General features: G+C 40.8%; 1 protein-coding gene across 1 annotated transcript in view; it reads right to left on the bottom strand.

The window, feature by feature from the left end:
• The window catches only part of VCAN (versican), a 136,511-nt gene that overhangs the window by 17,557 nt on the left and 102,898 nt on the right, over positions 1 to 16,056 (bottom strand). The window contains exons 9-12 of the mRNA XM_026649159.2: positions 15,709 to 15,822; positions 13,768 to 13,881; positions 6,728 to 6,886; positions 5,286 to 5,368 (exon numbers count right to left, since the gene is read on the bottom strand). Coding sequence (XP_026504944.1) covers positions 5,286 to 5,368; positions 6,728 to 6,886; positions 13,768 to 13,881; positions 15,709 to 15,822 — 470 coding nt within the window. The remainder of the gene's footprint in view (positions 1 to 5,285; positions 5,369 to 6,727; positions 6,887 to 13,767; positions 13,882 to 15,708; positions 15,823 to 16,056) is intronic.

Raw genomic sequence — 16,056 nt, 5'->3', positions numbered from 1 at the left:
ATGACCTACGTATTTTCTCTCAGAAATTCTGCCTAATGATCAGTCCATATATTTACAACCTGTATCTTCATGGATTCCAAGACTTGCCTCACTTACTGGAATTGTCATTGCTAACCACATACAAATGCCAGCTGATGCATGAAAACTATGCACTGGAAAAGAAGAGCAGTTTTATTGTTGCTGCTTTTGATAAATTGCCAATAGCTGACCATTTTTCATGAGAAAAACGAAGGCCAAGATTTTCAAAAGGGGCTGACTACATACAGATTCTTGAAAAATGGTACCTAAACAAATGGTTTGATTTTCAAAAATGCAGAGTGCTTGCCAATGGGAGTTGATAGGTGTTCTGTACTTTTGAAAAGTAGATATCTTACATAGAAGCTTAAGCTTTCATTTTTTAAACTCTTGGCTGGAAAGGTCCCAAACACTTTTTTTAAAAAAAAAAACACTGAAGTGATGTGAACTGATTTTATCTAACCTGCACAACAGTTCTCAGTGAATTGAAATGAAACTTTTCATCGGATTATATATGTCCAATTTTTTTCCTCAACTGTATCTTGTCACTTAAACTTTTCTGCATTACTAGACTGATGAAAACGCTCATTTTATCCATCCATCACATTTCATCATGTTAACATCTCAGCGCTGATCTCACATGAGCTTACAGGGAGAGTATAGAGACTTTTTCTCTCTCTTTTTGGGCAGTGGAAGTGAGAGAAAGCAAGGCCAACATTTTGGTTTTGGATGTAGTTCTCATTGAAGTCAGTTAGAAATGGATGTGCACATCCAAGGGATGGCTTTAGTCCTGGTACACAATAATCAACGTAAGCATATATTTATGTCCAACCCTGATCATATTTAACGTGGTTGGCACTTACAGTTAAAAAAATCTGGAAAAACACAACCTATGATGGATATAAATTGAAAATGTCAAAAGAGTGTCCTAATTTCCTTCTATTTAATTCACTGTTTTAAATATCTATTAGGTGCAAATAAAAAGTACATTTGAGCCTTTTTCCAGAAACTGTGCTAATAAAATACATGCCACCTTCAATAGATTGAATAATGATATTGTAGATTTCCTCATCTCCATGGAAAATGTGCATCAAACCTCATTCCCCAATCTCCAGTGGTAGAGTTTGAGGTTCACAGATTCCTAATTCTTGCTCTCTTTGCCCAGAATGAATATATAAGGCTATGTCTACACTTGCAGAGTTTTTGCGCTGTCAGTTTCACCGGTGATAGTGAACCAGTGAAAGAAAAGTGCTGGTTTGTGTACTCACTTACTTCCACAGGCGTCAGAGAATGTTCACATTTGCAGCACTTCCATCACTGATGAGAGCAGCGCACTGAGGGCAGCTATCCCACAGTGCAGCTCTCTCCATTTTGATGATAGGTCCTGTTGGAAGGGGAGGGGGTGATCGCGGGGCATCCTGGGTCCCTGCACAGCCTCCTCTCCCCAAACACTGATCAGCTCCAGTAGCTCAGCATTGCTCCAAGCAGGGGATCGTTTGCTCCATGGAACAGGCATTGTTACCTGGCCAGATGATAAGTGAGCGCTTGCCAAGAAAACAGGAAGGGGAGTTTCAAAGTTCCCGGAGCTTTACAGGGGGAAGGGTGGGATGTCTCTTTATCTAGCATCAGAGCAGCAGAGCTGCTGGCCAGAGTGGTCACCTAGGCACTGTGGGATATCCTCTGGAGCCGAAAAGCTCTGTAAACAGGAAGAATGTGTCTTCACTTGCACATCACCACAAAAGCATCACCGGTAAGAGCTGCACGCCTCTCATGGAGGTGGTTTTCTTTTTGTGGTGAAACTTCTGAGTTTCACCACAAATTTATTGACAAGTGTAGACGCTCCCATGGTTTTTGTGCAAAAAAGGGACTTTTTCTGCTTTAAATGGCATGTGTAGACGTGCCCTAAGTGAAGGAGAAATCTTGGTGATGTTGTAATATATACTATAGTTATTTCATTTGGGCAGCACTGGCTAAGAATGTGTCAGGATTTCCATTTCCATTATCATCACCTATTTCAGAAGGTTAATTTAAAGGAACTATGGGCATAATCTTCAAATGGGCAGTGAGACAAAAGCAGCTTTACATCACCTTGATATCCTTAACACTGTGAGGCCAACTGAAGACTGGTTTGGCCCTCTGGCAATAGTCAACTAGTCTTTAATCCAGTCAGAGAACACTGGTGCAGCACAACACTCCAGCCTCATTCCCAAGACAATTCTAATGCCAGAGCAATCCTCAGCTGACTGGGTAAACTGGTGTCTTTAAATCAACAGATCTAAGAAGCACTCTGGAAGGACAATATTGCTATGTTGCTCTGAGCATAGCACAGCAAAGACAATACCAGATCTCAATTAGAGATAGGCCTCCGCTATCCCCCAAAGTTCAGGATTGCTTAGGATCACGCTTTATAGGCAGACTCCTCTCTAATCTAAGAAATTGAAGTTAAGAGGACAGATGTCTGACTTTCTTCTTCTTGTAACCTTACTTATGGTGGTGTAATGTCAGTTTTCATGACTATAAATTGGATTGATAGGGCTAACACTTTATTCAAACCAATGGAATTTGAAGATGCAGCTGGTACATTCAGGGACAGTGCTTATGCATTTGATCAAGATGTAACTGGACATTTATTTAGCAGTCCAACAATTAATAGTGATAAATAGTCCAGTGAAGGGGGCAGAAATTATGGAAAATAATCTAAAAATTAGGATACTGTGAGCAAACAGGAAACTCAAGCAGAGTCACCGCATGCACAGAATAATTAACACATGGAATAAATGTCCATGGAAAGCTTTTGAATTGATGAGTACAAATGAGTTCAGGAGACACACAGATTGGTCCCAAAGGAAAGGATTGAGAGAAGTTGTAAAAAAAGCAGGAAAGTGGGATAAAGATCAATTTAAAAAAAAAAAAAAAAAAAAAGGCCTGTTCAGCAGATGGTCTTATACTGTGCTGGGAATGTCTTCTCTTCTTAAATTTAAAGTTAAAGCAAAAACTCAACACCCGTCTTTGCCCAGCAGCATGAGTTGCAAATAGAGCATCAGCTCTGGCTTTTGATTTCCTGGATTTTATCAGTTTGTGTCACACCAAACTTGCTTTTGCAATGTGTACGTTTACAACTCCCTTAGTATTTACCAGTGCGAAGATATGCTGATCCCACAGATAGAGCTAGATTATGCCTGACCCTATCAGAGTGCTTAGGAGAAGAGGGATCAACAAAGTGAATGGAGTACAAGGACTATGCAAATCTGATGCAGCCAAAGGTGGTAGACTCCCAAGAATAGGTGAAGATGAGGAAGTGATGTAGAGTAGCAGACTTCCTCTACCTACATTCCAAGAGACATTGTGCCTCCAGGCACAATTAAGCACATTTGTTCCAGCACTAAAGCAAGCACATGAGATTAAAGTTTGATTTTTCTTTTCTTTTCTCTGTACTCTCACCTGCAGCACACAACAGTTCTTCAAGAAATGGATCATTCACAAAACACTGATCTTGTAAAGGACTTTAAACCTCTATTTAAATCAAGTGGCAATTAATCAAATCAGCTTTGTTTCAGCTTTCTTACTAAAGACACCATATCTATGTGATAAGCAGTAGTGATCATAGTCCGTATGTATGTGACCTGAGGACCAGATGTTTCCTGGTTATAGAAGGATTCACAAATGGAAAAATAAGCATGACCAATCTGTTTATATAGTGTGTATCAATGGGTGTTAAACTGGCCATAAATCATCTGTCCCTTCTAAAGAAGAGATTGAATACTTTGGCTTGGATGATACTGAATCAAATCTAGCAGACAGATGGTTGAGTTAGTTTAGCTGAAGGTGGGAAGAGAATGTTTTCTTTCTGCACCTACTTGTTTTATTCTTTATTGCTTTGATGCTATAAAAAGTATCAATAGTACTCCAAAATCTTAGGGATAGAGCATTGGGTCCAGACCTTCTACACCCACTGCAGGTCAAGAAGGAAGTCTGTAGAGGTGGTTTTAAGATGTCTTTACATCCCTTCCAACTGTAGGATTGCCATGCTTTAAAACAGTCTCAAAGCATGATTTAGAGCAGCCCCAGGGTGATCTTCCGGGGATTACTTGAGTGCAGAGGAACTGCTTCTATGGCCTGGTCTACACTACACAGGCCAACGTAAGGCAGCTTACGTCAACCTAATTATGTCAATGTACACACTACAGCCTTGTCCCGCCAATGTAAGTGCCCCACTATGCTGACATAATATCTCTATAATATCTGTATTACTTACATTGGCTATTGGCTGTCTTGTCAATTTCATGGCTCTGCCCAGCTCCAGACTCCTCAGCTGGGCTGCTGCTGGGTCTCCACTCCAAGTTGGACTTCCACCTAGGCTCCCAACTTGGGCTGTCCTCAGGGCTCCCCGTTCCCCACAGGGAGCTCTGCCCCCTGGGGTCCCAGCTCCCTGCTCCCTTCTGGAAGCTCGGCTGCACTGAAGCTCCCAGCTCCTGGCAGGGAGCCCGGCTGCCTCTCCTCTCTTTCCCCCCCGCCCCAGCTTTAGGCTCCCCACCGGGAGCATGGCAGCTGACCAGACTCCAGGAATGGATCTCCCCACCAGAGGTGAGATGGTCTGGGTGGCTTTCTCCCGCTCCTGGCTGGTAGAGGGGAGGCAACAAGCCTGGGGGCAACTGGGCTCCTAGCAGGGAGCCTGATTTCTCAGCTCCCCATACTGCCCATCTTCAGTCAGTAGAAGTGCTCTGGTGAGGATACGCACCACCGACAGAAGGAGGGTGGCGTGGATATCAGCCACCGCAGTAATTATATAGGTCAATTTAAAACTGCAGGGTAGACATGCCCTATGTCTCCTTCACCCTAAGAATGCCCTCTCCATAGGAGGCCAGAAGCAGGGGAGATATAGGAACCATTATGCCCACCCTATACAACCTGAGAATTCCCCCATGCTGAGGGACTCATCAGGCAGCTGAATACATCAACTTTACAGCCTTTTGGTACCAGCAAATAAGCACAAAGCAGTTCCACCAGGGATCAGAATCTGGGCCTTATATGATAAATGTCTCAGAATGTAATCTCTTTGGAACAGCGTCTGTGTGGATTTGTACAGCAGCTTTTCAGCACTACTGAAGAAGAAGAAAAGGTAGCAATCCAAAGCAAGGAAGTTTGTTGGGGTAAACATTTGGCTACTGTATTGATTCTGGAATTTGCCCTATTTTTTTCCATTTCCAATGGGTATTTGATAAACCACCAAAAGGCTTTTTAATTAACTTTTTCTTTTTAAGACATCTTACCAGTGTGCTGCCATCAGTCCAGCGGAAGTCATGTTCAAACATCTTATCATTGAGGCCAATCCACTGGTAGTCATGCCCGACACCTAACAGGAAAGGAACCACAAAGATATTTTTATTAACTTTCCCATAAAAGGGAGAAAATTCATCAAAGAATATAAGGAATTTTCACAGAATGAATCAGACTTCCTGTTCTTAAATAGCTTTCACTAAACATGCAAACAAATATTTACAGGCTCTTTTTTAGCCTTTTTATTTTAATTCAGGAAATCTACAGAAATATAGTCTCTTACCTAATTGTTTTAAACTATTGCCTATCTTCCCTTTATCCTGCACATCCCAAAAGATCAGATTTGCTTTCTACCTAGCCATGTAGTTTAAATGTCAGGCAGACAATTAAATGGGAAAAAAAACCTGCCTCACCAGTTTACTATAATAAAATAAGTATTTTCTTTTCCTTAGTAATGTCAAAAGTTTTTCCGTGACATTTACAGGAGAGACGTGCCAAACTCTGTGGCAGAAAGTCAGAGACCTGCAGACTTGTCAGGAGTCACTGCCAACTGCACTAAGAGGGTATGTCTACACAGGATAAAAAACTCCTGGCTGGCCCAGATCAGCTGACTCAGGCTCTGGGACTTGGGCTCTGGGGGTGAAAAATCTCCGTGTAGATGTTTGGACCTGGGCTGGAGCCCGAGCTCTGGGACCCTGAGAGGGTGGAGGGTCCCAGAGCTCGGGCTCTAGCCTGAACCCGAATGTCTACACAGAGATTTTTAATTACACAGCCCGAGCCCTGCCAGCCCGAGTCAGCTGACCCAGGACAGTCATGGCCGTGCAATGCGTCTTTTATCCCTACATAGACGTACCATGAGAGCTCCAAAGTTTTCTTACAACATGATATTCAGGGACTGAATACATGACCCAAGCATTAGTACAATTAATGAGGACTATTAGAAAATAACCCTCTCCAAATATTTTAATCAATAGCATTACTCAGTTTGTGCAGGCAGCACCTGATGCTGTGAAGAGTACCACAGAGCTGAATCTGTCTTGTAATGTAACATGAAGTGACTGATGCTTTGTGCCTGTGAAACAGTATTTAAGATGGCCTGGAGAACGAGATTGTCTAAACAATGAGCCTAGAATAAAGTCTCCAGAATAAAGGGCTGAACTTCTTTGTCTTTTATTGTCTTTTTCTCAGGACCTAAAACTTTAGGAGTAAAAAGTAGATTTTCTTTGAAGATCAGGTAATGATTAATAAAAAATTAACAGCAAAAGGAATGGTCGAGAATATGGTGTCTTCCTTTTAAAAATCAAATGATGATGCATATTTTAGAAGGGAAATATGAAAACTATCCAGAGGTTTGGAGGGTGTTTTCTCCGCATATTTTACTAGCTTTATATATCCTCAATCCAGAGTTGCTCAGAGGAATCCTAATGGTACGTACGGTTCACAAATATCTGCTCTTCATGAGACAAGATGCTTGTCAGGTGGGCTCCCTGGAGACGACATTCTCTTTCAGCTGCATCCCATGTGCGGCGATGGGCAAAGTATTTGTAGCATTGTCCTTGGAACTTGTGCCAACCGTAATCACAAGTCTCTGTATCTGTGACAAGTAAACAAAAAACACCCCTAAAATATGCAGGAAATGCACACACTTGAGTTTTATGCAAGTGGACAGAGGATTCTGCTATTTAAAGGCTCAGGAAGACACACAACCTAAGCCCCACAGATGAAAAAAAATAATCATTGATCCTGTAATTCTTATTCAAGTCCTAGGTAGTTTTATTTACTAAATTTCACCACTGGTCATAAGGAAAATTATGCTTTGCTTGTTAATCTGGAGGTTTTTGGTGGGTATTATCACATATGCTAGATCTTGAATATCCCAAAAGGGCATTATTATCCCCTAACTCTGAAAGAATTAAACATAGGTGCTCTGCTTGGACATAAGATTGCAGTGGCGCTATACTTTTTATTTTATTTTTTTTTGCTTACTTCATCAAATAATTCTTTGAGTTACTCTGTTCCATTACTATGAAGGACTGTGGTTGAAAATGGCCATGGAGAAAAGTAACTGTCATTGTTCAGCTAGCAGATGCAAAGTTGAAGTGCTATCTCAGCAAAGATTAAGGTTGGCCAAAAAAAGGGAGTAGACTTAAGTAAACTTGAGGTATCAATTTCTAAAGACAGCTGTAAAGCTGGAATATAAAGTAATGAACTGCACATTGTCTGTGCTTGGATGAGGAGTGGTACTGATAAGAATACACTATAGATAGGAGCTCACAACAGCCAATATTTCAATTCAGCTAAAGAGAAATAAATGTGAGCTTTGGAATTGTAGCAGTTTCTAGGGTTGATGTCAACTACAGTGTCAAGCTAAGGCAGCCACAGACAGAACAGATGGTGTAAAATGTCCATATTTATTTTGGTTCTGTGCTTTCACTGTACAAAGTGATCACATGGAAAAATAGTTTTATAGTAAGAAGGGTATAGAAAGAGTGAACCAGCTCCTCGGGTTTGATGCAGGAAATGTCTTTGAGGAGGAGTTGGTTTCGGGAAAGGTGGTCCCAGCATGATTTAGTGAAATCTAAAGACTGCTCTGAGTTATGCCGGTTGGAATAGTACCACTTCACCAGCTGAGGATCACCAGAGCGTAGCATGCTCTCACCCCACATCTTTCCAAATGTATGAACATGCCCCTGGCTCAACCCCCCACTGACCCCCCATGGTCCCTCTGCCAGAAGGCACAGAGCCAGCTTTCCACCACCTAAGGATTCCCCCACACAGTTCTGCATCACTCCCAATGCAATGATGTAGAAGTTGTGTATAAATTACATTTATTTGGGGAACTTGGTGGGGAGGGAGATTGGGATTTTTGCTTAAAAGTCAATGGCATGATTTGACCCAAGGGACTCCAGCTCCATGTGAGGGAGCGGTAGCCAGATATTTATACCAAGTGTGCCAATTCCTTAACTAGCACATTCCTTAGCTTTTAACTGGAGGTGATGTGTCAAAGCAATTGCCATACTGCAGTAAAATACATGTACATTTTTATATTGGACAAGTCAAGCTATAAAGAAATTGCTCATACTTTAAAGAATCTCAGCTATGGAATATGTAATCTACAATACTGAGTTTTTTTTTCTAGCTCCAATGATGTAGGCACATGCAGCAGTTGGAAGTTAATCTCCACGATCTGGGCAGTTTTTAAGTTTGGTCTGTCTGCGGCTGTCTAGAGCTTTTGTTTAACCACACAGCACTGACTAATTGTGCTGTATTCTTCAGGGTGGATGCTTCAAATGTTATTACTCATCTTATTTAGGAGCCTCATCTCACAGAAAGGAAGTCAAATAACAACAAACAGATGTAACGCACAGAGAGAGGGCTCGGGGATTACGCAGAATTAGGCCATCCCAATCCAGTGACTATCCACCAGGGAAGCCAGCTAAATAGTGTTTGAGGGGGCAGTGAGGCTTCAACACAAGGGAGACTAAGTTCGAAATAGTAAGTAATATGAGGCCTTGACCTACCACCAATGCTAGAAACACACACTGTATCAAAATTCTTCTCTTTAGCCTAAGCAATTGTTATTAACCTTGAAGAAAAGAGGGACTGTCATTTGTTTACCAGCCTCAGAAGATCAGGGTGAATATTTTCCCCAGAAAACTAAGGCTTTGCCTACAATGGGATTTCAGCCACCAGTGAGATTGTGCCAATGCAAACGCCTAACGGAGACACGGGCATTTCAAACCAGGATAGACTGCAAGGTTGCTGCATTGCTGTAAATGGTGCCTATGCTAGAAGCCTGGACTGGTGCAGCTAAGCAGACACTGAAATCCCACTGTAGTTAAGGCCTTAGTGACAGCATTTGGTAAATTAGGTTTTTCTTTGTTTGTATCACTATATAGTTTTATTTTTATATATATATATATATATATATATATATAAAATTATTCTTTCAGTAAGTAAGCAAGCTATAGGAAATGCAAACCAACCTAACCAAAAAGCAATGAAATACGTAGAGCCTGATTCATCACTGCATTGCATAGAGTTGAATCAGTCCCTTATTCTATTGCCAATGAGCATATCTCCCATTGACACTGCTGTGAGAGATACACATGTGTATTAGCAGGAGAGCTATATAACGGCTTATGCCTTTACTGCACATGGGAGTCTAGCGGCAGCAACGGCAGTACGTTTCCAATCTGATCTGTGCCCACTTGTGAACAATTGATGTGGGAGGACTTAGCCAGACTACATTGCATGCATACGCTTTATTTTCTGGAAGGTAATCACAGTTTTCTGTAAGCTGATCTCAAAATGTGTTGGAAAGACTGAAACACTGCTTGCTATGTTTATGGTGTTTTAAAAGTTGCCTTGTTTGTCCAAAGGTTTATTATAATTTAGAGGTTTGTTTTCAGAGATGTGTGCCAGGAGTTACCCACACGCTTCTGTTCCTCATAACAGCAATTGTAGCTGTATAACTCTCCAAACACTGCATTAAAAATGTGCCCCTTCGGTAAAGTATATGGGCAGGTAGAGCTTTTTCAACAGCAGCAATCGGCTGCTGCCAGTAGCTGCCATGTCTTCAAACAAATTCCATAAGAGACTTAAGAAACCAAAAGCTGAAGCACAGATACTAGAATGTAAAGTGACTTGCTCAGCTGTGAACTCTCTCAGTGTCTCTGGATTCAGGTAATGAATGAAAATCAGAGTCCCATTAGACCAGACATCTCAAAGTGAAGCTGCATCTCTAGTAAATATTCAAATCCCCCCAGCTGTGAGATATAAGCTAGAAACTGCTTGTTTCCAAAGAGAATCCTTGCAATAAACCTTTCTCCACCATTCTGCTTTCCCAAGGTACTGCAACTCGGAGAAAAAAGTGAGTCAGCTGAGGAAACAGTAATCACAAACATTTGGACAGGGATCTCAGTTTTGAAAAGCAATGTTGCTGATAATGAAGAAAACATTTGTTTTGCTTTGGGAACTTGGAAAGAAAAAGAAAAAGTCTTGTTGTATTACCCCAGTGAGGGATGTCTACTAACAAACGCATATGTGCCATTTTGGCAATCCGTGAGCACAGCTGCATTCAGTAAACAGGATAAGCTATGCGAGTGTCTGCAGAGATTCAGCAGTAGGGAAGCCAAACTTTGCTTTAAGTTTAAAACAAAAATGCAGCACCTTGAGAGCAGGTGGACCGCAGTCAGAATAGCAGAGCGGGAAAGAGATGAAACAAAAGGAAACTTTAGCCAGAGCACGAAAGTGCGGGAGAAGCAAATAGCAAATCTGTTCTTTCTGCTAGACACTCCAGGACCATATTCCAGAGGATAATAGCCAAATTATGGGCCTTCTTCACCACATTATATGGTATCCTACTACCCAAATACTCCCACTGATATCAATGGGGCTATTTGTGGAGTAAGGTACTTCTCAACCTGAGTAAGGATAGCTCAATATTGAGAAATCATCATGGGCTACATTATGATGCACTTACTTACACTGAATATTAACTTATCCTATGACTAGTCCCACTAACTTCTGGAGAACTGTTCCTCATTGTGAGGAAGGTTATAATAGTGTAGCCCAATAAAACATAGCACTTGCACAGCAGCACTTTATATGTTATAAACGAAAGACCCCAGGTCATGAGCTCATTTGTCTAGACACACCAACTGATTTCCCACCAACTTTACACTGATATAACTCCCTAGACTTACTGCCAACTTATGTGGCAAGTGAGTGGGTTCAGATCCACTGCCTCAGTCTGCAGTCACACATTTCTTGGATATTTTGCATTGAAAAGTGACAAACAAAAAACTATTTGCTCTGATAACCAGGTACTTTACACAGATATAGTTGTATTTTGAAAAGTTGGGGAGTATGGGTAAAAAAACAAAATAAGTGACAGAAAGGGATATTTATAAAAGAGAGCAGTAGTTTAGTTTGAATTGGAAACAATATTGTCTCTCTGAATTATTCCTTTAGTTTATAGAAAGGATGGTATCTTGATTTTTTTATGCCTGACAACTTTCTCTCACAGTATTCAAGAAGAAGTTCTTGGCCCAGATTCTCTGATTAACTATGTTTCAATTTGGTGAGACAGAGGAAGATGGTTGTCAGGAGTCAGTTATAGTTCACTGGTTCCCAGGATGGATCTGTTCCACCCTAGGCCCCAGCATAGGTGAGAGTACCCAGGAGGGTGCTCATCCTTCACCAGCTGGCAAAGGTCCCTAAAGGACTATACATCTGCTGAGCACAGCCAGAGTGTATGAGCTCTGGCCATACTATCTCCCTAACCCTAACATGCCCAAAATTGTGACTGAGTGGGGCAGGAACACACACCACACCAGCTGAGAGTTCCCTCACCCTGGGGGAATTAGCAGCTGGTCATATCTGGCTGCTTTCTGATCTCTGACTCCCTTTGTCTCCTATCTTCAGGCATGATTTTCAGAAGTACTGTGCACTCAGCTCCCATTAACTACAGTGAGATTGTGGATGCTCAGCACTTCTGGCTAAAGGGCCCTTAATCTTTATTTTGAAAACATGAATAGGATGTATTGCAAAATAAAATGCAAATAACGAAACAATGTTTGCATGCTCACTCACACCCTTTCTGAGGCATTGAGGTGACATGTTCTGTCATTCTGGCTGTGTTTTCAATCTAGCAAAGTCAGGGTTGATGCCGTGAAATAAAGACGCCTTGCCAGACAACTGTGTCTGAATTGCCAATACAGTTTTATTTTGTCTGGTGAAATGGAAATTTGGCACTGAACATTTTTCCCAAGTCCCAAACCACTGCAGGACTTTAAGTGGAGGAAATTTAAATTCCAAAGCTGAGTGAGCAGAGGTCTGTTTCTCATTGACAAACTAGGAAATGTTCCCATTAACCACCTAAAATGTATTCTCAGGTCGGTCATAAAATGCAAATTAAAGCTACCATGATGCTGAAGGCCATTCAGTACTATGGATTTGCTGGTGGGGGGAGCGGGGGAAGAGAACATTTATTCCTTCTGTTATAAAAACATTGTCAAATTCTAGTCTTAGAGAACAGATTCAGAAGGTCTTTCAAACAGTGGGCTACGCCAGACTACTGAAAAGTTGAATTGTGATGAGAGCTGGAGCTAGTCATTCTTCAGACGTTTCAGCTCTAACAAACAAGCTCCTTCCCTTTAGGCTCGCTTGGAAAAACTGCATTTCACCCAATAGGCTCAGGATGAAAGGTAAGCCTGAAACTGACAACATTCATGCAACTATATGTAGAGATCTACTTGGCTGATCTGTGAGTGAAACCAGTCAGTGACAGAAAAAGAGGAAGAAAGCTATTTTTGTTAACTTGGAAAAAAGCGCACCTTTAAGCACCATTTCTTTTTCTCTTGAAAACAAAATCTGCCTTCATTGCTTGTGGTCTCTGTTGTTCGATACTCTTCTGGCAAATTTACAGTTTGTTTGTTTCTGTCCTGCTGTGCATTTGCTACCCTTCTCATGCTGGTTTTGTTCTAAAATTTGATCATGGGTGAAGTGAATATATAGTAAAGAAACACTTGACATTGTTGAAATAGTCATGCACAACCTGCAGAGATGTGCTGGAGGGTTGTTTTTGTTTTGTTTTTTTTGGTTCAACTGGATATTAGAACCTCCAGAATTCCTAAAAGAAACCTGGAATGGGCGAGCAACAAGTGCCACTGCTTGCAAACGGACACATGGATCACCTTTAAAGCCTTCACAACATTGTTCTGCCCTACTGATCTATTCTTGCATCCAATCATGCTTCTCCTTGATGCCTCTTCTGATCCACCTATTCATTAATTTCTCCCACAAACACCACAAGTTGCTTCTATCCTGCCTCTAGTACAAGGAATGTTCTCCTAATTACTCCAAAGAGAGCTAGATGGGGATGGATGGGGTAGACAGCAGAGCCATGGCCAGCCATGCAGGTGGTGGTATGCTGCACCCTTTAAAGCAGTGTAGCAGCTTGTGCATTTCCCGGTATACTGGAGAGTTCCAGGAGGCATTCTGCTCCTCTTTAGTGAGGGGCAGTTCTGTAGCACCACCAATGGGGCAATACAGCCCTTAGCAAACCACAAGCAGAACAGATTTTGGGTACTACAGAAGGAGCAGCCAAACTGCATGAGATCAGCATATTGCAGTTTCTTTAGTGAACTGGAGTAATTAGGATTGCATGCCCTGAGGAGGCTAAAACCAGACTCCAAAAGATGGTCATATGACATTCGTAATAGCAGAACCATAAACAGAGACTGAAATTACCTCTCCTGGTTGGATATAACAATGATCATAAGCAAATGGGAAAGAGAATGGAGGATCAAGAAACACAAGGGAGAGTTTACAAAAGCAAACACACCCATAAGAATAGCCTATTCCTGATGTCTTTGCTCATATAAATGCTAATGGGAGTTTTGCCTACTTGATGACTACACAGTGGGCTCTGGCTAGTCACAAATTGAAAAAAAAAAAGGTATTTGTTACCTTGTTCGCAAAGAGCACCTGCATAACTTGGCAGACAGAGACAAGTAAATAGATTGAGACCATCAATACATGTGGCTCCATTCCGGCAAGGATTGGACTGGCATTCATCAACATCTATATAAAAATGTAAAAGAGTATTTAAAATATATCCACCTCCTTAAAGGGAAACAGTGTTTACCCTTATTCAGAATTAGTACTAAGTACAATTCCACTCATGAAGGATAAAGCATTGCAAAAGAGACTGCATACCTGCTTTTTTCATATGAGAATTATGACTTCTACATACAAAATAACCTCAGAAAAGCTATAGATGCTGAACAACAATTTCACATGTACATGCTTTTGAATCCTGCTGTGTGACTCCTGGGTTAATTTCTGTAATCTGTATCTTCATTTCCTAGCTATCACTCCTTGTGTACCTCTGAAAGAAGATACATTGTACTGTATCTTTTCTTCAGCTGGTTAATTATCTCTGTGAAGAGTATAACCTTCTCTAGACTGTGACCATGGTACACAAGTCTTATCTAACAACATAAACAGTGCTTCTAGTTTTTCACTGTAAAACTGCAAGCATTAGCATCTTATTGTATTGTTTATCCATTCCTTCATGTCATGCTTTCTGCATGATAGGGGCAAAGCTTTTTAAAGGCATTCTCACTGTTTATTATTAGGTGTCTTGATTGATGATAATCTTCATAGAGAGATAGAGGAGACCTTTACTGGACTTATGATCCTGAGGCAAACAAAAGGTTCCTCTCTGCTAATCAAAATATTAGCACGTGGTATTAAAATACCCAGACATCTCCAATTTCTTTCTGTACAGTAGTGTCTCCTGACCATCTAGTATGAAGAATTTGTGAGTTTGAGCATGAGAGTGAGTTGTGAGACAGATAGGTCTGTATCTACAAATTGAACCTACAACTGTAATTTTAAAAGAAAATTTACTCTGGCACAGCTAAAGTTTAAACTTTCACCCAGATTTTGTGCATCAAAACTCTTGTTCAAAGTTGAATTGCTGATAGCCATTGAGTATCAAAATATAAAAAGGGTATTTTTATTTGACAACAGTGCTTAATGAATAGTTTCACAAGCACTTAAAACAGTCCCAGTTTAAACAACCTCACTGTCTAAAAGATCACACATACATATCATATAGGTTGGAAGTATGTGTTTAAATCCTGAAAAACTGTTACTTTCACCAGATTTTTGCTTGCTAGTTAAATGTAACAAGCTGTGTTATCCTGGGTTGTACTGGAATGTCTCATGTAGCCATATGTTGCGGTGGAGAGAGATTGGACATCAGATCCATTGTATAGTCTGGGCAAGCTCTCTTAATTGGCATCAGAGTTGTCTAAATATTGATTTCAACCTGGAACTGATTTCTCCCTGCCCACATCTGCTATTTGGCTGGTCAAATATCAGCCATCATTAATATAGATAATGCCCTTTTATTTGGGGGATTGAGGATTAAATAAAGTTTACCACCTTCCTGAACCATTAGAAAAAGTTTATAAGAATTTACTGGTTTATTCAAAAGGGTTTAATCAATATGATAATTAGATTATGCTGATGATTTGATATTAACGCACTTCATTTTGATTTGATTTATGTATGTATTTTATGTCTTTTTTATTTTGGTTAATAAATTGGACACAATTTGAACATTACCCTCTACAGAAGTAGGTAGGTAGGGTGTGTGTGCGTGTGTGTGCGCGCGCACACACGCCAGGCGGAGATGGCAGGCAAAGAGGAGCAGGTGTTTCTTTCTCAGCCTCTCTCTGCCTGGATCAAGTCCAGCTACAGAATCTTTCAAAGCCCCAGCATCTGTCAGTGTAATGATAAATAATTCTGCTTCCAAATCTAATATATGAAATGTTGTTTTTCTAGTCAATCTGCAGACAATCCAGTACAAGAAAAGCTTTCAGGTTGGCATCATCTTACCCAATTCACACTGCTCGCCACTGAAACCTGGCATACATGTGCAGATGTAGTAAGAGCCACGTGGATAACAGGTGCCCCCATGAAGGCAGGGATTACTTTTGCAGGGATCTTGACCTGTGATATGAGTTAAAGAAAGAAAAATTGATACATTGTCTAAAATACTTGGTTAGTTGTTGCTTCTTTTAAGGAAGAAAGGTATTTCCTTATTTCTGCTTTGATGCTTTACTGCAGTTAAAGATTAAACCATTTTTAAAAGTTCTGTACTACCTGGAGATGTCATTTTCAATCACCATAATTTTCAGCCTTACCAATAACACTATATTCACGACAGAACAATAACTCATTTTC

This window comes from Terrapene carolina, unplaced genomic scaffold, assembly GCF_002925995.2.
Source record: "Terrapene carolina triunguis isolate 2854851 unplaced genomic scaffold, T_m_triunguis-2.0 Scaffold69, whole genome shotgun sequence".
Lineage (NCBI taxonomy): Eukaryota > Metazoa > Chordata > Testudines > Emydidae > Terrapene > Terrapene triunguis.
The sequence above is the reverse complement of the archived record's forward strand: the minus strand, read 5'-3'. Positions and strand labels throughout refer to the sequence as shown.